The 25271-nt window shown below is 37.9% G+C and overlaps 2 protein-coding genes across 2 annotated transcripts in view; one reads left to right on the top strand and one right to left on the bottom strand.

The window, feature by feature from the left end:
* Window positions 1-555: 555 nt before the first annotated feature.
* LOC139731471 (transmembrane protein 144-like) lies at window positions 556-13942 on the bottom strand. The gene is made up of 9 exons (XM_071642356.1): window positions 13822-13942; window positions 10578-10700; window positions 7288-7387; window positions 6578-6658; window positions 5605-5725; window positions 3740-3837; window positions 2939-3042; window positions 1426-1643; window positions 556-693 (listed from the first exon to the last, which is right to left on the bottom strand). Exons 1-9 carry the CDS (start codon window positions 13940-13942, stop codon window positions 556-558), a joined length of 1104 nt encoding a protein of 367 aa, XP_071498457.1.
* A 4433-nt stretch (window positions 13943-18375) lies between these two features.
* Window positions 18376-25271, top strand: part of LOC139731470 (centriole and centriolar satellite protein OFD1-like) — a 55428-nt gene continuing 48532 nt past the window's right edge. Inside the window, exons 1-8 of the mRNA XM_071642355.1 lie at window positions 18376-18474; window positions 19141-19365; window positions 20092-20160; window positions 21098-21128; window positions 22304-22408; window positions 23139-23281; window positions 23938-24027; window positions 24409-24492. Of these exons, the coding sequence (XP_071498456.1) occupies window positions 18376-18474; window positions 19141-19365; window positions 20092-20160; window positions 21098-21128; window positions 22304-22408; window positions 23139-23281; window positions 23938-24027; window positions 24409-24492 (846 nt within the window). The remainder of the gene's footprint in view (window positions 18475-19140; window positions 19366-20091; window positions 20161-21097; window positions 21129-22303; window positions 22409-23138; window positions 23282-23937; window positions 24028-24408; window positions 24493-25271) is intronic.

Genomic DNA, 25271 nt, shown 5'->3' with positions numbered 1-25271 from the left:
ATGTCAGTAAAACTGTCCACAGTTGTTTTTGTTAGACTTCACCCGTGTACATTTTTATGAGAGTCAACTTTGACACGGGGTGAAGTCCCTGTTTAAAGGGACTGTACAGTACTGGTTGAGGTGGGGATTCAGGTTTATAACATTTTTTTTTTTGGTGAGATAATGAGAAACCTCTTATAAAATATGAAAGAGCATGTAATTTCAAGAAGGATTCAATGTTTATTGGATGAAAATTGGCCTTGAAATGGCTGAAATATCCAAAAAAGTGATCCTAACAAAATTGACTGGCCATGACTTTTATTAGGATCTCTTTGTTGTTCATTGTTTTTAGATATCTTAGTCATTTCAAAACCGATTTTCATCAAATAAACTTTTGATTCCCCTTAGAATTGAATGCACTTTAACATTTCATAGATTGGTTTCTAACTACCTCGCAAAACGTTACAAGCTGAATACTCACCTTAACTAGTACTGTACAGTCCCTTTAAAGGACCACATCATACAGACTTTGGCATTACAGAGGAGAAGGAGGAGGAGGAGGAGGAGGAGGAGATGTCATATCTTTGACAGAGCTACCAGTGCTACTCCTGCTCCACCGACGACCAGGGCTACAAGGAGGAGAATGTAATTCTTTGCCCCGCTGATCTCCCGGAAATAGAAGACGCTCCACAGTGCTGCAATGATTGACGGACCCTGGGCAGATAAAAAGACAGAATGTATGGCCATATTCAAGCAGACATCATTTGAAAACCTTGTCATTAAATGTCATCATATCCAATATATTTTCATTAAAAAGCAGTTCAAGGGACATGACTTATGAACTATGTGATAATGCAAAATACTGTCTATCGCTACCTTCAATGATGAGCAACTCTTGTTCTGCAGAGTAAATCTAAATTCAGTACAGTAGATTTACTATTAATTAAAGAGTAATAAAGGAAAGAGATATGCTGTAAGAAAGTAAGCTAATGATTGAGTCATGATTGCAGGTGTCTGAAGCAGTAATTAAGTTGTAAAATAGATATGGATATGAGCTATGATTATAATTTCAAGGACAGCTTTAAAAACAATGACCACGACGATTTGCACCAATCTGGAATATCTTTCACTCTAGTACAGTCACTTGCACGACAATTTTTCACAAAAGGGATCCTCATTATAATGAGCTACATAGGACCACTGAAGTTTCCTCATTGTACTGGTTTTCTTGTTATATCAGGGATAAAAACGATACAATAAAAAAGGAATAGGAACCGCAAAGTGTCTTTATCACATCATGTATCTTGCTATATCTGACATTATAATGAGGTTCCACTGTATCAGGTCATCTTTCAAATTGCAGAGAACAAAACTTGGTACTTGTAAACATTGATATTTTTGGGCGATTAATTTTTAGCACTCAGCACTCAGAAACTGTATGCTTACCGTTGTTACGATGGGGAAGGACACGGATTCTGTGAGAGTAGAGTTTGCCACAAACCAGCCAGCCTGGGCCAAGGCCCACATCCAGCCCGACACGAGACTGGGGATCACAAGCCCCTTGGTGTACTGGGGACGGTTTTGGGTGTAGGCGGAGTAGATCAGGAAATAAGCTGAGCTGGTCATGTAGATCCCACAGAAGTGAGCAAATACATAGTCCAGACCTGTAAGAAGTTCATTTAACATTTTTTCTTCTGTTGCCTTCAAACCAAGCGTTTGATGTTGTTGATGGTTGCAATGGTTTAGATGGGTAAGGAATGTATGATATTCATACGTGGAAAAGTGAGCAAAGAAAATGGGATTCCATCGGGATTCGAACCCGAGACCTCCGGATTGCTAGACCGGTGCTCTACCGACTGAGCTATAGAAAGCCCTAGTGCAGTGTTCGTCCCAGAAACCCTTAATTCTCAATGCTCGGGTGGTCAGAAGCTATAGCAGTGTGTTTGTGTGTGACACACACGCACACACTTGAACCTGGTGTGTGTCACACACAAACACACTGCTATAGCTTCTGACCACCCGAGCATTGAGAATTAAGGGTTTCTGGGACGAACACTGCACTAGGGCTTTCTATAGCTCAGTCGGTAGAGCACCGGTCTAGCAATCCGGAGGTCTCGGGTTCGAATCCCGATGGAATCCCATTTTCTTTGCTCACTTTTCCACTAATAATTTATATTCTTTCTGGTCAGTTTATTCTGTCTTTATTTATATTCATACGTTGACACATTTAAGAGGAATTTAAAGAAATATGTGTGTGGATTAAGTGAGTGCAGCAGTATTAGCTCAACACATTAGTGAACTTCAAGTTTATGGAAAACCAGATGATCAGTTAAAAAGTTGTGAATTATCCAAGTTTATAGCCATGTGGCATCATCACTGAATGACAAGGCTGCAACAGTTTGTAATGCAACAATAGTGGAATGATTATCGAGAAAATATAAAAAGAATTCCACATATATTTTCATTTTCTTCTATAATGAAAAAGCACTTGATTTTAATACCTCCTTCAGAAGACGGGGATGATATCACATTCGACATATGTCAGTGACAAGTCAAGAGATCATGTACTTTTCATATAATATGAAATATTTTACAATCATCCTTACATTTGCCTTATATTACGATATCAATTACTGTCAATCAGATGACTCAAGTTACAAGGCTAGAGCCAAGATGTTTGATGTGCCAGATTGAAGCAAATTATCAATAATGGTAATGATTTGACAGCCAGGAACAACCTGTCTCCCATTGTTTATGTACCTCACGATTGTAGAGGTTTTGCATTTTTGGGTAATCTCTCTTAAAAAAAACAAAAACAACCAAAAAAAAAAGAAAGAAAAAAGCAAACATACATACATTCATACCAACATACAAAAAAATCATTCATCTATATTTGAAACACCAGTTAGTGTAACAAATTTGCCATGCTACTGCCACCAGTAGACTTTGGTGTGCTTACCATTTTGACTAGCGCCCTCGTGTGCTCTATTCTCCTGGATCCAGATACATGGCAAGAAGTTGAGTCCATACATGGCTCCACCAATCAAAGAGAGGACAATACCACTGTGGTGGGAGGGATTGAAAATATAAATGCCTTCTTAAATTACAGTCACACCTGTGGGGGATTTTTCAGTGACTGCCATAAGCAGGTGGCCACTATAGATAGGTGGCCACTAAGACGGGTTTGACCGTACAAACGCTAATCAAAGCTTATGAAACATGCATGATTAATATGTAGGGCACTCAATGCTGTCATTTTTTTTTAATATCTTGAGCCTGAAGTTCACTGAATGAACTTTGGTGTCCAAAGTGCGGCATACTATCAAACTTATGCAAATAGCCCTTGTGATTTTTATAAGCTCTTAAAAAATAACATTACGCCAACTTGAGAGTCTATACTAAGTGCAGTCATTGTATCGTATCAAAAAAGAGAACATTAACCTGGGCAGAGGGTTGGAAATTATGGCTTTACAGACATGGAGGGGTTATCAATGCAGTGTTATTACAAAAGTATGCTTTATGTCAGTAGTTATAGAATAAGAGCAGATAGGATAATTCAATTTGCTGATGAAATGGTGTGGTGTGGTGTACAGCTACAGAAGTGGCTACAAAAAACTGCACGATCAAGTTTATGAGTTATTTACCAAAAAAAGTGTGCAGGTGTGTTTCTCTGTTTTAGGACTCAACATGTGATATCTGATAAAGTCTGTCAAATTCTAGAGGAAACTAGTCACAGTGAGGATGTTACCTGGTCACCTACATAATTCGTTTCTGAAGAATCGACAGACCGTCCACCCATGATGCATCGCTGGAATAATCTGCTGGTTTCACGGACACATCATCTTCTGTGACATTTACCTTTTGAGAGAATCATTGATAATCATTTCGGAGGAAAAAAAAGAAGAAATCTCCAAGAGGTATATTAACTGACTACAACGTTCCTGGTAATGAGTTTAGGGAATACCAAATACTGGATAAAATTTCTTTATTTAGCCATCAAAACAGTATTCTTACCTACTTGTACAGTAATCATAATTCTTTAAAAAGCTACAACACTTAACACACCAATTATTCTCACAAGAGTGTGCGTATTGGTGACTGCATGATGCATGCTAAACATACGGTGACCATAAAATCAGTAATATCAGTAGGCACATATGTGACTGTACATCTATGATACAGTTGAATTTATGAAACATATAAATGTATTGATAATATCAATATACATAATTATAATAATTATGTAAAATCATATGAAGCATTTTTGTTGTTGTTGTTGTTGTTGTTGTTTTTTTTTCATTTATGTACGCCTCTTAATGAAATTTGTATCTTTTATATTGTAAACTGGCAGTTTTGGGTGCACCAGGTGGGTTGGGGAGGATGGCCCGAGGGCCCAAGTCATTTAGTTGGCTCATTCCAGACCCGGGCTGCCCAACCTGGTGCACCCTTACCACTCCAGTGTATGTTCTGATTTCGAAAAATGTAATATGATATTTGTGATTGAAAGCTGAATAAATGAATAATAATAACAATAATAATTTCCATCAAATTTTATCAATGCATTTCGTGGGTGCGTATTTTGTTCAAATTTAAGAATCTTTCACGCTTTGCTTGAAATCTTTTTCACAGTCCCCAGAAGCAACCGTGTTGGTGGCAAGATATGAAGTACTAAACATTATTTTTAAATGCGGATTATTGTATATTGTGGAAGATAATTACACCACTGTTGTTATTGTAATGCAGAAATAGTATATGTATTGATATTTGATTGAATGATTACCGGTAATATTCGATATTTTATGTGTGATATCATATGATAGGCACATTTTGGGTTGTAGTAATGTAAATGTTAATATTGTGTTTTTGTTTGTTTTCTCTTTTGTACCCCATGTACGTGTCTAAACCTGCCATTCCTTTTGAATGAAACGGTGGACCTGGTTCTTTTGTATACACGGTTGTACATGTTATTCTAATATGAACTTGAACTTGAATAAAGTCATGATTAAACAACATGATGCACAATCCAACCATCATTAAATCTACTGCTGAAGTGCACATAATGTCAGCACAACCAAAGTATAAATATATTGCAAGAGAGGTCTCCGATATGTACAGCATTTTGGCTTCTTCCTGAAAATAATTGTGCATATGTGAGATATGAGGAAAGAGAAAATGGTACATAGCTTTGAAATTATTATTCCTCTAACTGTTCCTCCTTTTTTGGAAAAAGTACACGAGGATCTTGGGGCAATTCCCAGCGGAGAACAATTTTTCAACATGTGCACTCTTTCCAAAAAAGGAGGAACAGTAAGAGGAATAATAATCTTAAGGAGCTCTACACACCATTTTCTCTGTCCTTCTATCTCATATACATATATACATATATATAATACACATAGATTTTGTTTGTAAAGACTTATCATTGTATACACTGACGAAGGCTCAAGGCGGGCCGAAAATTTTGTTAATAAAAACCTTGTTGGAACTACAAATGGCGTACTCGAGACTCCTTCTTCTACTTAATATATATATATTGCCTATAGAGTCGACCTCGCAGAACTCGAAAAATTTGATACTAGGTAGAATTAGAGACTCTAAGGAGACTACTTCATCCCAAACACTCACTGCACTCTGCTCTTCATCTAAAAGTGCATGGCCATCTCCCCTGCCATTGGATGTTGCTGTTGCACTTTGGTTGCGCTGCAAGCGGGCATGGTCCGGCTTGACACCAACAAAAATCACCAATCTAGCCAAGAGGAAGGAAGAGAGTGAAATATCCAGTAGGCTTTTTTTTTTCTAAAACTACAGACATGAGTTTCTATCAAATCACATATCTCTATTTCTTTGCACTTATTTATCAAATATTCATGATTATATATATATACATAACTGTGTATACAGTAAACCTCATGTAACTTGACATCGCATACATCAACAAAACGCCTAAGTCGACACAATGAAAAAGTCCAAAATTTTCTTTTATACTGTTAATTTCTGTGCAAGTCAACATTTACTTTACGTCAATTTAACAGACTTTTTCCTGTCCCGTGTGTGTCAATTTCAAATGTAAGGTGAAAATAAATGATACATAGAGGTAGAAAGACAGATAGATAGATATTATAATAGACATACAAGTAGATTACCCCAATGATCTCTTTTCCCAACATTACGTATTTTCCAAGTCACCATTAACACGTCTCATTCATTCCATTTGCCCTTAGACATTGCATAAGAAAAATTAACTTGTATCCTTTCAAACAATTGTTTCTTACACTACAATAAACTTGCAATAGTGAATTTTGGCTAAGAAAGGGTGATTTATCACTAAAAAACAGAGTATCTATGTTTTTTTTTCCCTTCATGATCCAATAGGAAAGTTGTATTTTGTATCTCTGACTGTGGCCAATATCATAATTTAGGTATAACATACAAAACTTTGTTCTTTTTTTGTAGCAACAATGTAACAAAACTCTGCCATATGTCTATCAATCAAAGTCAGTGTTAATATGGGCAGTGTTAACGTAAAAATGAGTGATAATGCAAGTAATGGTGACACTTCAGATACTATAGCCAACACCTTTCTATGTATCATGTGTACCTGAGCAAGGAAAGGGCAAAACCAATGTAGTTGAGATTCTGTCGTGGGATGGCATCTGGGTGCAGTCCAAACCAGCCAAAGCTATTTTAAAACACAAGGACAAGACACTGTACATTAATTATATAATCACATGAGACATATAGTGTTAAATGTTCCTCTATCAGGCATCAAATAAAAGTTTTGTATTCTAATTGTCATCAAGCTGTTATGAAATATTCAGGGTTTTTTTTTTTTGTGTGTGTGTGTGTGTGAGGCACTACCATGAAACCATAGACAAATCAGCAAAAAATATAAATTTCAAAGTTTCCCCTTTTTAAAACCACCATACTCCAAACTTTTGCATGATACATGTTTTGTTCCACTTTATCTGAAAAGAAACAAAAACTGAAAAAAAGAAGATAGAAAAGCTATCACCTAAATTAATAGTTTTTGAGAGAATTAGCTTAAAAGTTTACATAAAGATGCAGTCAAGCAGGCAACCCTGAGTTTTGGCATTATATCATAATAGTGCAATAGAACACAAAACTTGCAACGAAGAAACATAGTTTTGAGTTTATGAACATTCCAATTTGACACAGCTTTGCTTAGAATAATGAAGCAGCTAATCTAAATTAGAATCTGAAAACAAAACAGCCCTACATAGAACATCATGAGATATCTAGCGCAAGTGGTATATTTGAAAAATCACTTTGATACACAGGAATACATACTGTCCACTCGCCCATCCAGTGATCATGTTGACTGTACTCCAGATTAAAATGCCTGGTCCAAGACCGATTGTCTTCAGGATTGGAACCACTGTGATGTTTCCTATGATTTAAAAAATCAATTGAGATATCAAGTCATTCTTTGTTTCTTTGAAGAGGATTGAAGTTGATGAAAACCAATGATGCATTGAATGACAGTTCACATATTGGCCACCATGCTTACGATGCTGAAGACATTACTAAGACATTATTTTCTCAGAGGCAAGTGGCCAAAGAATTGAGCAGAATGCCCTGATTTTGAGATGTCTCAGACAGACTGACTGTACATTGTCAGGAGAATAGAGTACAGGCAGTAGAGTTGGGATTGCAGCTAGGGCACGACACTAACTTTTTTTTTTCTGTGGTGGCCCATTCTGGCCACTAATATCTTTAAATCTGAAAAAGAAATGTAGTGTCCCGAAATAAAGGGAAACATAGCAATCCATTTTGAATTTTGAATGCCCGATCAGGACAGGCCACCAAAAGATGGCCTTTTTGGAAATTTGGTAGCCCAACATCAATTTTTAGTAGCCCCAGGCCATCGGGTCACTGCTAATGTCAAGCCCTGGATTGTTCAGGGATTGAATGTTGTTGAGAGTTTGGCTGCTAAATGAAATGAGGTTTAACGTTGCTATGTTAACCCATTGAGGATGAGTCCCGAGTATGTACTCGGGAAGGTGTCTGTGGGAAATGCGTGTTGTAGCAAAATCAGTCCGTCCTCAATAGGTTAATTGATAAATGGAGGCACTGGTTAGATCCAGGAGCTGGGAATGTTCACAAGGGAGGGCCAGTCTTGGCCAGGGGAAGTGGGAGAATAGAACACAGTTTCTTTTGAAAAATACAGTTGTTAATTGACAAAAAATAAGTCACCAAGCAATATGCTTTTGAGCAGAATAAAGTTCTGCTTATTGATGCAAAGCACTTTATTACACACTGCACGATATGTTGCTCCTTACTTCTCATGTCTGTCATAAATATTTGAGACTTGACAGAATTTTGTATTATATAGTGAAATAAAAACACTTCATCAAGCAAACAATGAGTTTCACTTTAATATATACCATCAAGTAAATTTAAAAACAGGTGTGTGACAGTCTTGCAAGAAAGAGTATGAAAGTGAAATTGAGTCTTTTGATCACATGACCCTGTGATGATATTGTCTTGTGACCATCTTCGGGCTAGACAATCCCAGAGTGCCTGCTATGTGAGAACAATTGAAACATTAAAGTACATCCTCCTTTTCTTGGGATGTGGCTACATATCAAAATACAGTCATGACGAATACTGCCTGGTTTTGTCCATTTGTTTTTAACTCAATGCTATATCAAGGGATAACATATTAAAGTGCTTTGTATAAAGCAGGCTTGGTGCTATATGAAAATGATTATCATAAATGGAATTACTATATTGTTATAAAGAATCTTATTATCATTATTATTATTATCAGCAATATTTCAATAATTCTTCTCCTTCTTCTGATTATTATTATTATTATTATTATCATTATCATTATTACTACTACTATTATGATCATGATCATCATGATCATCATAATCATCATCATCATCACCATTATTATCATTGATCATCATCATTCCCTAACTCTATGTATCTCAAAGATACTGGATTCCAAATACGGTTCATGCGAGGCCCAGTCAGTTCCCAATAGCCATATGGCTTTAAATAAATCAATGTTCCATACTAGTAGTATACAGAATGCCTCTTCCAATTCATCTCTCCCTGTTATGCAGTACAACATTAAATCAAAATTCACAGTCTTCATAAAACTCTGAAAGTGACATATTGGTAGAAGCACTGCTTCCTGCCTTCAACATCTTTTATTACTGCTATTATAATCATTATTATTTTTATTATTTGTTACATCGGATGATGATATTGTCCTTACAACATTAGAATACAATGGCATCATCTCAACTGCACAATACATCTTGATATCTCACAAACTTCAAGAGAAGAACTCTTTCTTTCATGCATTGAGGAAATTTTTTAGGTGAGATAATTGACAATGAATATCATCCATGCCTAAAATCTAATGAAATAAATAGTCACAGGGTATACATATTTTCTGTGTGGTAGATCCTACTGTTCACATGGGTGTGAGAGTACTTGCAGAAGGAAAGTCTGAAAAAATCTGAAACTTATGGAAAAAAGTCTGACATGCCTTAAACTATAAATATTTCAGTGCATCTGAACTGCAAAAAATCTCAAAAGGGGGGTTTGGGGAAGACCAAGAAAGTCCAAAAGTGAAATCAGATTAAAATCTGAGCTCTTACAGCCCTGTGTTCACAGGCTGTTTGTCATCACCTGGACACCACAAAGGATTGATGAACATTTAATCAGGTTTGCATAATAGTTTGCTCTTTGCAAAGTAGTTAAGAAACATCCATGATGAGAAGTTGTGCTATACTCACACACTCTACATTATATGTCTTCGTTGAGAGAGAGAAAATATTTGATTCTTCACAACATGCTCAGCTGGTCTGTCTCGCCAGACTTGATGTATGCAGGAATTTTATTTACTGGTTTATTTATTCATTTATCTATTTTTTTCTTTTTTTTTTTGGGGGGGGGAGGGATGTATAATCCCCATGCCCTCTTTGCCCATAATTTTTGCAGTTCCACTCCTTTTTTTTTCTTTTTTTTTTCATGACCAGTGTTCAAATTTGCATTTCCTATTTCTACATCATATCTGAATGTGTATGGTCACTAAATCTAAAGTCACTTGATCATGGGGAGAAAGATATTTACTTATGCCTGCTCCAAACTTTGGAATAGCCTTCCTGACAACATCAAAGCATTTATGATATGTGACTCCTTCAAGATCAAATGTTGCAAAAACTCTTCTGTTTTGTCTTTTTGCTCTGTACTTATGTACTTGAGCTCTGCAGAGTGGATTTGGCACAACATTCAAGTTATTATATTATCATTATTGTTATTATTATTATTATTATTATTATTATTATTATTATTATTATTATTATTATTATTATTAATATTATTATTATCATTATCATTATTATTATTATTATCATTATCATTATTATTATTATTATTATTATTATCATTATTATCATTATCATTGAATTTAATACCATGAAAATCTCTCAGGGAGGGGGCAAGCATTTGTGCCTTCCTCCACTCTCACTTCAAACCTGAGACATCTTGATGTAAAGGCAGTTACACTCACACCAGCTTGCAGAAAAAAATTTACAAATGGCTATAAAGGTGATTACCTGTGGCCCACAGAAAGCCCCCAAGCATGGACAGTGGATAGAATGTTGGGCAGTTACGGATGAGATTAATGACCAGACCAATCGTCCATATAGCTGAACACATGATCCACTGGTAGAACATTCCTGGAGAAGAAAAACAGACATTTGGCAAACTGGATTCAAGCTCTTGGCTTTTAACCTTTAGAGGGATGGTATAGTTTTGGTGGTGGGTGGGACTCACCTTTTATTAGGACCACATTGTGGATATCTCAGCCATTTCAAATCCAATTTTCATCAGATAAACCATTTGTATGAAAGAGCATACAATTCTAAGAGGAATTCAAAGCCTAATATAATGTAATAAAAATTGGTTTTGAAATGGCTGAGATATCCGAAAACAAACTGGTCTTAATAAAAGGTAGGACCCACCTACCTCAACCAAACCTATACCATCCCTTTAAGCCTTTTATTTTGGATTTGATATGCCCTTCAAAAAGAAGTTAAACAAAACTATTCAAAATCATCAGAAGGAAAGGTTATCAATTACTAAAATGTAACATATTGTTTTGAGGAGTATTAAAGCAGGTAAAATAACTAGTATAACTTGATAACTGAGAGGAAATAATATATGTTTAAAACAGTTACAAAACATTTGGAACTAGAAAAGCACTCTGAGAGCGCAGACCTCCGCCAAGCATGAAGCTTATTTCCACCACTACACTGATCTTGTTCTTCCATAGAGATATCATACATACACACAACATCGGTGCTAAAAGTCGCCAGATTTCCAAATACAGAAGCCTTTGTTACGTCATAAGCCTTCAGCTGCACGGCGCGCCTCGCCCCAGCAGAAACTAGAGCACGCACTTTAGTGCGCGCAGGCAAACCTCAAATACGCGCAGCCCAAACTCTCAAGTTCATTGACCCTATACCTGCCAAAACATTAAAAATCCTCCATAAATTCCCCCCAAATTCTCGGATCATTACCAAAAGTTAATCGTTTGTTACTTGTGTCATTCTCAATCTTTCCTGCAAGTTTCATCCCAATCCGTTAACTACTTTTTGAGTTATTTTGCACACGGACAAACTAACTAACGAACGAACGAACACACAAACCAACGGTAACGAAAACATAACCTCCTCCCTTGGCGGAGGCAATTAAATGCAATGCCATTCACCCAACTTGTTAGCAAGGCTCAAGAAAACTTGAAGATGTCAATTTAAATGGAATTCAGGAAATCTGTTCTCATCTTTGCTGCGCTGTGTACTACATCACTATGTTCACACTCTGTACATCATAGAGTTGAGAGGAATAAAATCTGTAGCTGTATGAATTCTGAGGCCTAACATTCTGCTTGCAGTATCTATTCACTACACATAATACCTTGTACCTTGTAGAAATAGACCTCTGGAACACTTCCTCTAGGGAATAATTAATAATTGATTATCCAACGGTGTATATGTATACTTATGACATTATCAAAGTCAGGTATGATAGTTGACTCTTCGTTAAAAAGTACCGGTACTTAAAAAGCGAGTTTCCATGACACCCATGTATCTTGATGATTCTTGATGCTTCTGAATGTATTGATGTATTGACCTATTCGAATTGTGTTTTAAAGCAATGCAAACATTACTAAGAGAAGAAGAAATTGAATACTAGAACTCAGTCCGGGAAACCCGCTCATGAGGACCGCCCCCGCGTACGAGGATGGTCCCTCCTCATGAGGACCTCCCCCCGCCTCATGAGGCCCCCCATTCACTTCTTATTCATCTCACATCTGACGTATAAATTGTCGCAACTTTGCACAGTGATTTTTTGTTACACACACATGTCCACTATCCATGATGAAAAGAAGAAAAAATCCTGTCTGTTTTTTTTTTTTTAAATCGAGTTTTAATCACCCGATGCAGAGCGCCCATCAAAACACGGGCGCCAGCGCGTTCGCACAATGATCCGACTAAATATTTTCGATGCTTTTTTCTGCGGCTCTCACCTCTCCGCGCACGAAACAGCCTCGTGAAGCTGAAGTCTGACATCTTTTTACACAAATTCGTAACGAGAAAAATTAAATCAGTACTAACCTGATCTTGTCCATATATTCCAAATTACTATTCCACACTGATAGAGTAGGTGGGTAGATGACATACTCCAGTTTGTTAGCAAAATAATCACTTTGTAGGTATGACGAGTTCACTTTCTTCGTCAATTCCGCCCACGATTCCGCCGTTTGGGCGCTTTTTCTGGAATCATCCCGCGACGCGACGTACGTCGCATCACATCACGCATCCAGCACATACTAAGTACCAGACTGGTATGTGCTGAATGCGTGATGTGATGCGACGTACGTCGCGTCGCGGGATGATTCCAGAGAAAGCGCCCAAACGGTAAGCGGGCGGCGGAATCGTGGGCGGAATTGACGAAGAAAGTGAACTCGTCATACCTACAAAGTGATTATTTTGCTAACAAACTGGAGTATGTCATCTACCCACCTACTCTATCAGTGTGGAATAGTAATTTGGAATATATGGACAAGATCAGGTTAGTACTGATTTAATTTTTCTCGTTACGAATTTGTGTAAAAAGATGTCAGACTTCAGCTTCACGAGGCTACTTCGTGCGCGGAGAGGTAAGAGCCGCAGAAAAAAGCATCGAAAATATTTAGTCGGATCAGGCCGCTAGGTGCGGCAGTCTTGCATTGTGCGAACGCGCTGGCGCCCGTGTTTTGATGGGCGCTCTGCATCGGGTGATTAAAACTCGATTTAAAAAAAAAAAAACAGACAGGATTTTTTCTTCTTTTCATCATGGATAGTGGACATGTGTGTGTAACAAAAAATCCCCGTGCAAAGTTGCGACAATTTATACGTCAGATGTGAGATGAATAAGAAGTGAATGGGGGGCCTCATGAGGCGTTCCCCGGGGGGCCTCATGAGGCGGGGGGAGGTCCTCATGAGGAGGGACCATCCTCGTACGCGGGGGCGGTCCTCATGAGCGGGTTTCCCGGACTGAACTAGATGTTTAATAGTGGTAGTATCACTTGCCATCACTTTGGTCATTAATGACCTCTAATGAGTAGCACAGCACAATCAAGTTGATTCTGTAATTCTGATTACTATTATAAAAAATTACCACAGCAGGGAGAAGAAAAATTAAGCAAACAAATGCTTTAACATGTGATTATTTAGATAGGATTGTGCCAAAATTTAACCATGCAATGAACTTGCAAACTAAATTACTGAACTTTGCTTTGGTTTGAAATCTTACCATCTCCCGTATCTGTATTTTTCACAGGCACCAAGTTGCATCCAAAGCAAACCACTGCCACAACAGCCCCAATGAAGCCCACCGCGTTGCTACTCAGCTCTTCCCCCAAACTGCCGGGCATGATACCGTCACTGCGCGTTGGTAGCGGAATCAGCAGCTGGACTAACGACGACGCCAAACTCAAGAAATTAAGACAATAAAGCGATGGATGCCGGGTTAAGGATCACAACCAGCTGCAAATGGGTAAATCAACCTGCTTGAAGGACATTAGAACAGATATTCGCCCTCATATGACAGGTGGAATGCTTCTTTATGACGGATTGTCTGAGCCTACTCATTGTCGACTGTCGATCCTCCCCCTGCAATCAGCTGATGATCGACCGCTTGACTGACGTACACGCGCGCGACAGATTCCCAGGTCCCAACCCCTCTGCGCCCGGATTCCCCTGGCCCACAGAGCACTCGCTGTATTATGTGGATGGCCTGACTGAAGATAGTAGAGCACATTATGGCGGCGCGTTGCGGGATTGCATACTGTGATACACGCAGAAGCGGTCAATTCAAACGCGCAGTACATGAATGCAACGAGCGAAGAAACGATATAGCTGGGTTGAGAAAGGTAGATAAAAGTTGATTACAATTCATGTTTTGTTCTAACTAGATAATAAGTCCTGTAGATTTGTTGGAAGTTATGAGTTGTATGTACAAGTTTGACTGCTGTATACAGACAGTGCAGTTTTAAAATCACTGTGTTCTTGTGGAACGTGTTGTCGTTTGTTTACTGTAGATGTGCTGGTATACTGTTGTGTAGTCCCATATACCCGAGTTGGTGTTACTAGAGTGGTTGCGCTTCCCTATTTCATTTCCTGTTGTGGCAGGGTCTAGACCTACTGTATATATTTCGCGGGGGTTTTATTTTCGCGAATTTCGCGAGTCGGGAGCTATTCGCGAAATTAACAACACGCGAAAATATTACCTTCCAAAATGAATCCCTTGCCAACTTAGCCTTGCCTTGATGATACGAACATTTCAATAAAATTTACTAGTACCGTAGTATACCATGTCAGAGCTTACCGAACAGACCATACTGACTAAGCTTATTTACTCACGTCCACGTCTACTTACGAATACTGTAGAGAGCCAATCCATTATCGCAAGGGGACCACTCGTCAGAAATCTTGCGCGATATGGACTTAACCACTTCAAAAATGTTGAATTCTAACTTACTAGTTCGCAGAGTTTGGTAAGTTTTTTTCATGCAGTGTATAACTAACCAAAGTTGAAAATTCACACTTTCTTTGCCACTTCATATTTTCTCTGGTCCCCCAATCACGAATTTAACCACTCGCGAAAATGTGTGACAGCGGCAATTCGCGAAAATTTATGTACGCGAAAATTATAGCGTATACAGTATATTATTGTAGCAAATTTAGTTAAATTTATCTAGCCACAATTTTTTTTTTGGAAGTGGATATTACCATTGAAAAAATCAGAAAAACACGAGAAAAACACGTACATCAACAACACCGCCAGAATTGTATTAGAATGTGATCCCTGTTTGCAGCCATCCATCCAGTTCTCGACATGTAAATTTATGTGTATGAACACATAATAGAGGTCTAACGTTAGTGTGGCAAGTACTTTCACGTACCTTCGCAGTGGGACTTGGGGCTTTATACGCAATGTTTGCGAGCCATGTGCAGAGAGGCCAGGCATTCAGCAGAAGATCGCAGAACATGCACATAATGCATAGGATGTAGGAATGGGATTAGGAATTGTACAGCTAGAGTAACTGTGGCAGTAAGCGGCCGTGCAGCCGTTCGCAGCAGGTACAACATACACGGTAATATACCGCTAAACACAGCATTGCACTGTTACATGCACACTACACATATACAGTACTAACACACTAGCAATCAACAAAAACCAACCAATGAAATGGGCACGATCTCTGACGAAAGTGAAATTTTCTCACCTAAATGACAACATATCGCGTCCAAAATAAAATTTTAGGTACTTCTTAACATAACAATTAAGAAATAATGGTCCAAGAAACGTGATTTTTTTTGTCGTTTTTCCGATGCTCATGGATTTGGAAAACATATCCTCACATAAAATAGAACTTTCGCGAGCCGATGTGGGCCACCATTTTTGTTCGGAAAGTGGATGTTACCATCGAAAAAATTCAGAAAAACACGAGAAAGACATCAACAACACCACCAGAATTGCAATCTTGTTTGCGGCCAATGCATGTGTGCCCGCTATTTTCACGTGCTTTCGCAATGGGAATTGGCGCTTACACAATGTTCGCGAGACATGTGAAGGCGTTCAGCTAAAGATCGTGGAGCACACGCGTACTGCATAGGGATTGTACATGGTGCCGCAAGCAGAAATACTACGTCGCATATCGCCCTTATTGGCGAAAATTATGCTGGGTTTTGCCCTGGTAAATCATGAAAACTGCGTTGGTCAATGGTAAATTTCTTTTATGAAAACAATTGCGTTAATGAATAATCTTGTCTATGATATATGAAATGGTTGAAAATAATTTGCCTGATTTGTTTACAAGTTGGAAAAACCCTTAACAATGCTTAAACTGCTGCAAACGGGATATTTTACTCTAGTAGTAGTAGAAGTAGATCTACATCATGCTGCAAACCAACCTGCTTGTACTGCTGTACAAATTTGTATATCGGGGAATGTGGTGCTGGGTTTAACGGTTTGGCCCTGGTCAATCTTGACCACTCCATTTGTCATTGGTCATATTTTTGTGATTTTGTGTATCAATAATCTTGTGTATGGTATATGAAATGGTTGAAAATAATTTGCCCAATTTGTTTACAATGTGATAAAACCCTTTAATGGCCACAATAGGGGTACTTTGCTCTGTTTATATGAAATGGTTGAAAATAATTTGCCCAATTTGTTTACAATGTGAAAAAAACCTTTAATGGCCACAATAGGGGTACTTTACTCTGTTTACTTTGACCTGAATACTAGTACATGTACATAGTAGTCATCGCGGTCATTGGCAGCTGTTCTCCCCCACCAAGACAGACGGAAGCCTCTCATACTCATACCCCACAGTAGGTCTATCAAAGTTTTTCGATGGAATTTCCATACCCAAGCTCACACACATTATCAGGTAACAGGCTTCGATAGATCTAGTAATTGTATGCTGATAACTGGTTGTTGGCGAATCACATTGGTTTCCACAAATAACAAGTTAGAGCATCCCCTTTTACTTTACAGAATTGGTTACAAGAGCCTTCAGTCTATTATGAAAAGGATTCCATTAATCCAGACGTAGTCTCCACAGAGCATATCCGCGATGATAGATAGAGACTGATCATTCAGTCTATGCATCTCTCTGCTCTCGATCTGCTCTGTCTGATAAATTGTTTGAAAAAAAATAAAAAGAAGATGGCCTAAATTTACATAAATTGTCTTCAATGTATGCCATACATTGTACTCCGCTACTTTATTGTCCTACCCAGAAACATCAATGAGTAGAAGAATGCACCACTATTGCCTGCAATGAAAATGTACTGGAACATCTACAAAAAGATTGATGTGCACACCAACTTACCAGGTTACCCTATGACACATCAATCCAGATACAGCGTGGAACTCTCCATCTTATTCTGACATATTATTTTTAAAGTTGGTACTTTCACTCAATTTCAATGGAAGAAGGGAATACAAGAAGTGCTTGCTTTGTCTGATGTAGTCTAAGAGCTTCAGAAGTTGTCCACAGGTATGGGGGATGTTCTGCTGACAAGCTTGGATCAAAGCAATGCACACGTTTGGAGCAGCCCCTTCAGACATACTGTAAAAGTGGAAATTTTCGCGATGTCGAAATTTTCGCGCATTTCGCGCAACCAGAAACTAGCACGAAAATAAAAGCATGCAAATATTTTTGCTTGCCATACGTTCCTGTGGGTGAATTCTTGATTCCGCAGAATTAAAAACACGCAAAACTCTTCTGACCTGGCCAAGCGCGAAAAATTAGTCGTGCGAAAATATCCGCTTTTACAGTACTTAGTCTGAAGCTCTTGAAAACTCTAGAAAATTTATAGCTGATAAGCCTAAGTCTGAGTAAAGACCTGGCTAGTGTGCAAAACATACTGTAGGATTGTAGGCAAGACTTCCTTATGCCCCCCCCCCCCCATCAATGGCCCACAACTTGCCAAATGTGTGTACATGTGTAAGCTAACAAGGACTCAAGGGGTAGAGTAGTGTAGACAGTGTAGAAGAGTATGCCGTAATTAGAATCAGGGTCCCATTTCATAAAATTGTTATCAATAACAACTGCCTCATTTCTGTGACAAATTTGCTCTCAGCCAATCAGATGCAAGTATTTTAGCAGCTTGTTACAACTATTGTAACTTGTTATTGATAACAAGTTTCATGAAACGGGGCCCAGTAAGTCTTTCTGTATTGTATCTTGAGAAGTCATCCAACTGTAATGCCAGCTGTCAGAGTTGAATTTTATCTTCATGTGTTCACCTAGAGACCTTCTGCAGGAAGTGGTTGCCAGACATTTATTGTGCCATGGAAGGCGGTGTGGACACACCACCGATGTCTGCCAGTGAGCTGAAGGCAAGACTGTATCAGACATTCAGGGAGAGAGGACTAGCTGAATCGCTGAAGGTAAGTGTTTAAGGTGTGACAGTGACATATAAGTGTTGGTCAGATGAACAGCCATCTTTGAAATACGGAATACGGTATCACAGGCACTGCTCACACCTTGCTGACTAAGCTGTGTGATAGTAACATTACATTTACGTCTATGAACAAAGGACACACACCAGCATGCAAATGTTTTCAGAATTATGCATCACTATGAAGAGATCCGTGATCTATCAACATGGATGTAAAGCATTTACTTTTAGAAAGGTTATTGTGCATCTATAGCACTACTGTCTATGAGCAGTATTTCATATTGTAAATCACCCTACCCCCAGTACTATCATCAGCAATGATAATAATAATGATGATAATAATAATGATAGCAATAATGATAATAATGATGATGATGATGATGATAATGATAATGATAATGATAATAATAGTAATGATAATAATGATAATATTAATAATAATGATAGCAATAATAATAATAATAATAATGATATTAATGATCAGTAAGTAAAAAAAAACAAAAAAAAAACACAACAACAACAGTGACTGGATGTGGGCCTGTCTTTACTAGTGTTTACCAATGAGACTGATGTTACCATTGTGATGACAAAAGTGTTGTTGTACATAAGAATGTTACAAATTTCATTTGAATATCTTCCCCTCACTTTCCTCCAGTCCCAGCTGCGGACCAAGCTTGTGACAGAATTGCGACAGGGTGCCCTCCTCCAGCAAGTCAGGTTTGGATCTGACCCAGGAGCAGTCACCCCGCCATCCGGCATGGGCCCCTCCCCCCTCATGCTTCGAGCTGCAAACTCCCTGATTGCCGATCACCTCCGCCGCTGTGGCTACGATTACTCCCTCGCAGTGTTTTTGCCCGAGAGTGGGTCAGCACAAGACAAAGTAAGGAATCATTTTGTAATGGAGGAAACATTAAGAATTCTTATGACATTTTGGTGATATGTAATAGCCAAGGCAAGTTGTTCTGTGATTAAGGACTTGAGAGAAATAATCAATCCCTATAAACTTGCTCTGATACAACAAAGAGCTGTCGTGATGGATTTTGAAACTTAACACCTTGAAACCATGGCCCTCTTTGATGGAAATGGAATCAATTCAGCACCGGAAAGACCATAATACCGATTCGGAGACCTCTTACTGGTACTTTAGACCTTGTAATTGCTCTGTGGTATCAATAAACGATAACATTGAAATGTTATGACCCTTCCTTGATTGTGAGTTCTCATTAACTTGAACCTTTTCACTTAGACTGTGATCTTTCATTGTGGTTTATGATATGCATGCTATTCATACAAGATTTGAGATTTGATCAAGAATTCCTGTGTGGTTTTATTTGTCTCTGTACCTTTCTCTTATTTCATGTCTTGTACATCTGGATATGACTTAAAAGTTACATATATATGTGCTTATTTTCTGTTTTTCGATTTGATTTCACTGATAAATTTTTGTATGATTAAGCAAGCTATGACTTGTCTGGACATACTTATCTATGAATGTATTCAGCAGAAACTTCTATATTTCATTTACAGTGTACTGTATGTGTCTTATGCATATCTGATTACCATATTTTCCTTTCTTATTCATACAACCCCCCCAAAAAACCTCTAGATATTCACTGTCCCTGATCTGTTAGACCTTCTCAGAATCTCCCCAACATCCCAGACGTACAAGAAGCTGGTGAGTTCTTTATTCTATTTAAGAGAGGAAGTTAGAATTGTTCAAAATATATTAATTTGGAGCACGTACATGTACATGTCTTGTAGCTTACAAAAGTACATTGAACAAAATTTTAAAATATTAGTAAGCTGTTTATGTGGACTGTACTACTTCATATTCTTGAGGAAGAAATATACTGAGCTTCGATTAATTGATTGACTGGAAAATTGCACATCATATAGGGTGTCAATTCTACATATGGGTAAATCAAGTTTATCACATGCAAAGTGTTTCCTGTTCTAAATCAGTGAAGTGAAGCTCTGAACTCTCTTCCTTGTGTTTCATCTTTTGTTAATATGAGCAGTGCAAGATTTTATAACTGAAGCCAAGACTTATACTGAATGTTGCAGTGTTCTGAGGACATAGCAAAAAAGATCAACATGAGTAGTAAAAACAAGTACTGGTGTATACTCACACATAGATATTGCGGAAAACAGGAGAGAGATATTATTGTTACATTTCAAAGAGAAAGAACTTGATTCAAGGAGGAAATGACTCATCTTAAGTTCTCATAGACCTGTTCACATTACTATACAATGTATATTTCATAAATCCATACATTGTTATTCTCATCCTTATCCATTTTTCTCAATTTCTATTTAAAGACATCTTTCCACCAGTTATTGAGCACAGTGAGAACTTCATGAATCTTGTTCATTGTCAGTTTGCCTTTGTACACATGCTTCATAGTTCTCACAAATAAGATCAGCCGTGTTAACTAACTCTACTTGTAAACTTAAGGCACTTGAATGAATTCTTACAAAAACCCATTTAAAGGACACTTCCACACTTTACATGTGTTTGCGCTTTCCTTGTCATTGTGCTATCCATGTTTCTTGCAAAGCTCAATTTCTAATCATATCAACCTTGTTAATTTTATCTCTTTACTTACTGATAGGCAGTGGATCTTCCTCATTATGATGCAAAAGGTAAATAGAACTTCTTGAATGTTTATGTCTCAAGTGCATGTATGTGATAATAGTTCTGTTTTCATCACAACAGGTTTGACCTTCAGGCCTACATTAAGCATAAATTGTTTGTCTGAGAGCATACGTCAGTCACAAAGAACTGGGCCTGGCTGCAACTAAAAATAATGAGCAAGAAAATATCAAATAATAAAAGAATGAATTCAATACTCCAAATGTATGTGTGTATGTATCATATTACTCTCATTCGTTGCATTTGGTATTTATGGTAACTGTGCTTCAGAGCTCTGGAAAGGTACACATACTGAACAGTGCATTTCATTTATATTAAAAAAAAACACTTTGATTTCTGCTATTTATTTCTTTTTATTACATCTCCTACATACGACTCTGTTGATAACATTCATAGTTTTTCTTGCATGCTCTGGGACTTATGAACATACAGTCAAACCTGCCTTAGCAGCCACCTGTCTATAGTGACTACCTTCCATATGTTACAGCCACTAAACACAATTTTTCCCGAGAGAAAAGCCATGTTAAAGACCCTGTTTATAACGGCAACCTGTCTATAATGGCCACTTTTTTTCGTCTCCCTTGGGTGGCCGCTATACATAGGTTTGACTGTATTCATATACTGGATCATACACTTCATTGGTGCTATGAGAGGCTTCATGCAATGTATGTACATCAGTTATGCTGAATTGAGAGAAATTGCCATCCTGATCCATGACAAGTGGTAATTAGATGTTTCTTTTCTCTTTTTCTTTTTTTTTTGGGAGGGGGAACCAATTTTTGAGAACCAATCATATAACATAAAACCTGTACAGAGGATCATGTCATACTAGTATCCAATGTGCAAGTTAGGGGATATGATGATCTTAATTACGATAAAAATACAAAATGCTTTGTGATTGACAGGATTCTTGTGGCAGTTATTATCGGAGCTCAGTGCTGGCCGCGCCACGGGGCAAGAACATGTTGGGGTGCAAGTTAGGGGATATGATGATCTTAATTACGATAAAAATACAAAATGCTTTGTGATTGACAGGATTCTTGTGGCAGTTATTATCGGAGCTCAGTGCTGGCCACGCCACGGGGCAAGAACATGTTGGGGTGCAAGTTAGGGGATATGATGATCTTAATTACGATAAAAATACAAAATGCTTTGTGATTGACAGGATTCTTGTGGCAGTTATTATCGGAGCTCAGTGCTGGCCGCGCCACGGGGCAGGAACACGTTGGGGTGCAGGTAGAGGAGTATCCGCTGCATCAGTCTTCCATTGGTGAGTAAAAAAGTTTGTGTCTGGTGTATGAGTATCCCTGTGAAAACTTCTTTTGTGGCAAAGCTCCAAGGGGGAGGGGTGGGGTACCAACTACAGTATTTTTTAGAGGATCATTTATGACCAAATCAGATGTGATAGCAGTAAATGCGCATATATTAAAGATAATCTGTGATCGTTGGTTTCTCATCTGGCAAAAATTTACACAGACACAAAATTAATCTCTATTCCTTTCTGTTACCTTATACACTGTACGTGCTACAACATTGTTGTTGTTGTTGTTTTTTGTTGTTGTTGTTGTTGCCTGGTTCTAGTTCTCTCCATGATTTTGTAATATCATGCTGTTTTTTCTCACCTTTTACATTGTATGTGCAACTTCTTGTCTACTCAAATAATTTGATGTCTACTTTCATATCTAACAATAAACAAGTTAGTGAAATGTTGGGACTTAACAATAGAAATCATACTTATGCAAACTTCTTTAAAAAGAAAAATGGGGACTTGGAAATAGATATCATAATTCTGCCAAATTTCACTGAAAAAAATTATGAAGACTTGATAATAAAAATCATAATCCTTCCACACTACACAGAAGTGGGGACTTGATATTAGAGATCATAATTTTGCAAAATTTAACTGAATAAGAAGGGATTTGGTAATAGAAATAAGAATTCTACAAATCTTTGCTTACACGAGTAGGCATTGATGCCCCCTTTTTGCCACTCCACACCAGAGAGAAAACTTCAGAACGTGGAAGAGGTGTACACACGGCGCAGAGAAGAAGATGAGATCACCACCAAGCACGCTGTGCAGGAAAAACTCCTCCGGATGAGGCGGGAGCTGGAGGCAAAGTCGAGGGAGGAGATCACGCGGGAGGTGTGTGTCTGTGTCAGCAAATTGGCAATGCCATGAAAAAAAAAAATCACAAGGTCACTCTTTAAAAATTTTTTTTTATGCTTGGTGGAGTAAGATGAGCATTGTGAGTGCCTCATATTGCTGTCTGTCGACACATTACTGATTATGGTGACAAAATGTAGTGAGGACATATTTGCGCATATTCAATTTCATACAAGTGTTATTATCTATAAATTATTAATAATTATGAATTGTGTTTATGAATTTTCTATTTCTGTAAGTTTGTATGCACTGTCAGCCATATGGAATGAGCGTACTTAACATTAAGTGTATTGTTTTGTATTGTATGTCCCATGAATGCATACATTATACATTTAGTGGAGACTACCAAGGGAATGGTTTTGTAGGGTATGCATTGTGGGCATTAAACAAATGACATAAGCTGACTTGGAACAAATGTGGACATCAAGCTCTATATAAGCTGTTGATGTGTGCTTATGACAGCTCAGCTATTTGTTTTTCCTTACTTTTCAGCTTTTTGTGACATTGAAGTTTACCATATCAAATAGTATCTTTTCAAATGACGGCATGTCATTCATGTAGTGCTTTATCTGTTATAAGCTGCAGTGACGTTAATTCATACATCAGCACAATAATGATATATTTTCTTATGGAAGATTTCAAGATTCAAGGAGAATGAACTGAAGAGAGTTGAACTGGAAGAAAGGGACAAGGCAAGAAAGGAGATAGCCAGCGCAAGGAGAGAGGTAAGTGGACAAGTGATTTGAAATTGAAAGAACTAGAAAATCAAGAAATGAAAAAAACTACTTCAGTCTACAGAATGTGTCTTCAAATACAATTTACTGCATGGTAATACCGGTAATGAAATGATTAGTTTGTCTGTTTCCCCCCCTCAACTTGTAGCATGGAAAACACTGCAAGGACCCTGCTATGAAGTGTGAATTCACTTTCCTGAAACACACCACTAGCTGCTCTCTCCAACATGAAACAATGGCATAGTTATCCGTACTAATGTGCTGTCCAGAAACTTCAATGTTCTTATGTTAATTGTGTGCTCACATTAGACTACAGTGGTTCACTATGAGCTGACTGGGCTGGGTTATTATCATGTTCACTGATTACAATAGATGGAGTCAACATATCAGCTCAAGTCAGATGCCCTCAGAGATCGAGAACAGGCCACCATGGAACGGTTACAGAAACATCAAGAGGTCGGTGTGATATTTTTTCTATTTCATTTCCTAACAGAACATCAAATATGAAAGAAGTTCTAATATGAGGTGATATAGTTACAGTATCTGTCACAACAAAGTTTCACTTCTAATGTTAGCTAGGGGAATCGCCGGGAAGTCAGCTAACGTTAGCTATCGATAACTAACGTTAGTTGCTAAGCTAACGTTTGCTCATAGGAGTAGATGTGCGCTAACGTTAGACGGAGAAATCCGTCTGTTTAGAGTTTTATTTTACTGTTATACGATCCTCCGAGGAGCTGCTGAGACACACGGGAGGCCGACATACAGTTTACAACGTTATGTAGCAGGTGAGGGATGCACCACTGTCCCTTGCCTACTATTCGGACGTGAAGGGTTTAGCTACATATAAACCTTCTCTATGAGTTATATCTCTGCAGTCCCGTCATTTTAAAATTAATTCTTCCTCTCAATATGCACCCAACTTTTGTTTATCAACGATCACGCAGTTTTTAAAAGCGTTAGATTTACAGGACATTGTTTGCAATTTTCCAAAGAAATATATCAATTTGCACATTCATTTATGCGCGAGGTGTAACTGTACGCTAAACATGCGTAACTTAGTTCTATACAACTCCTTAGTTATGAGAAGTAATTGTTTCAAGTTCCACGTAGTTGCTATCGCTGTTAATCTGGCAATTAATAGTTAGTAGAATGACTGGATATTATAAAGGCTCACTTTTAATCGCAAATAGTACTAATGTTAAGACTTACAATGTACACTGAGAAAAAGAACATGT

This window comes from Diadema antillarum, unplaced genomic scaffold (genome assembly GCF_040938485.1).
Source record: "Diadema antillarum isolate AM-2024a unplaced genomic scaffold, OU_Dant_1.0 seq00000375_RagTag, whole genome shotgun sequence".
Lineage (NCBI taxonomy): Eukaryota > Metazoa > Echinodermata > Echinoidea > Diadematoida > Diadematidae > Diadema > Diadema antillarum.
This window is presented reverse-complemented; position numbering and strand designations above follow the sequence as displayed.

Coding starts and splice junctions, on each gene's coding strand:
- LOC139731471 (XM_071642356.1), bottom strand. CDS start 13,942: ATGCCCGGCAGTTTGGGGGAAGAGCTGAGTAGCAACGCGGTGGGCTTC. Junction 6,659..7,287: donor ACTGGATGGGCGAGTGGACA/GTATGTATTCCT, acceptor GTTTTAAAATAG/CTTTGGCTGGTTTGGACTGC. Junction 5,726..6,577: donor TTTGCCCTTTCCTTGCTCAG/GTACACATGATA, acceptor CCTCTTGGCTAG/ATTGGTGATTTTTGTTGGTG.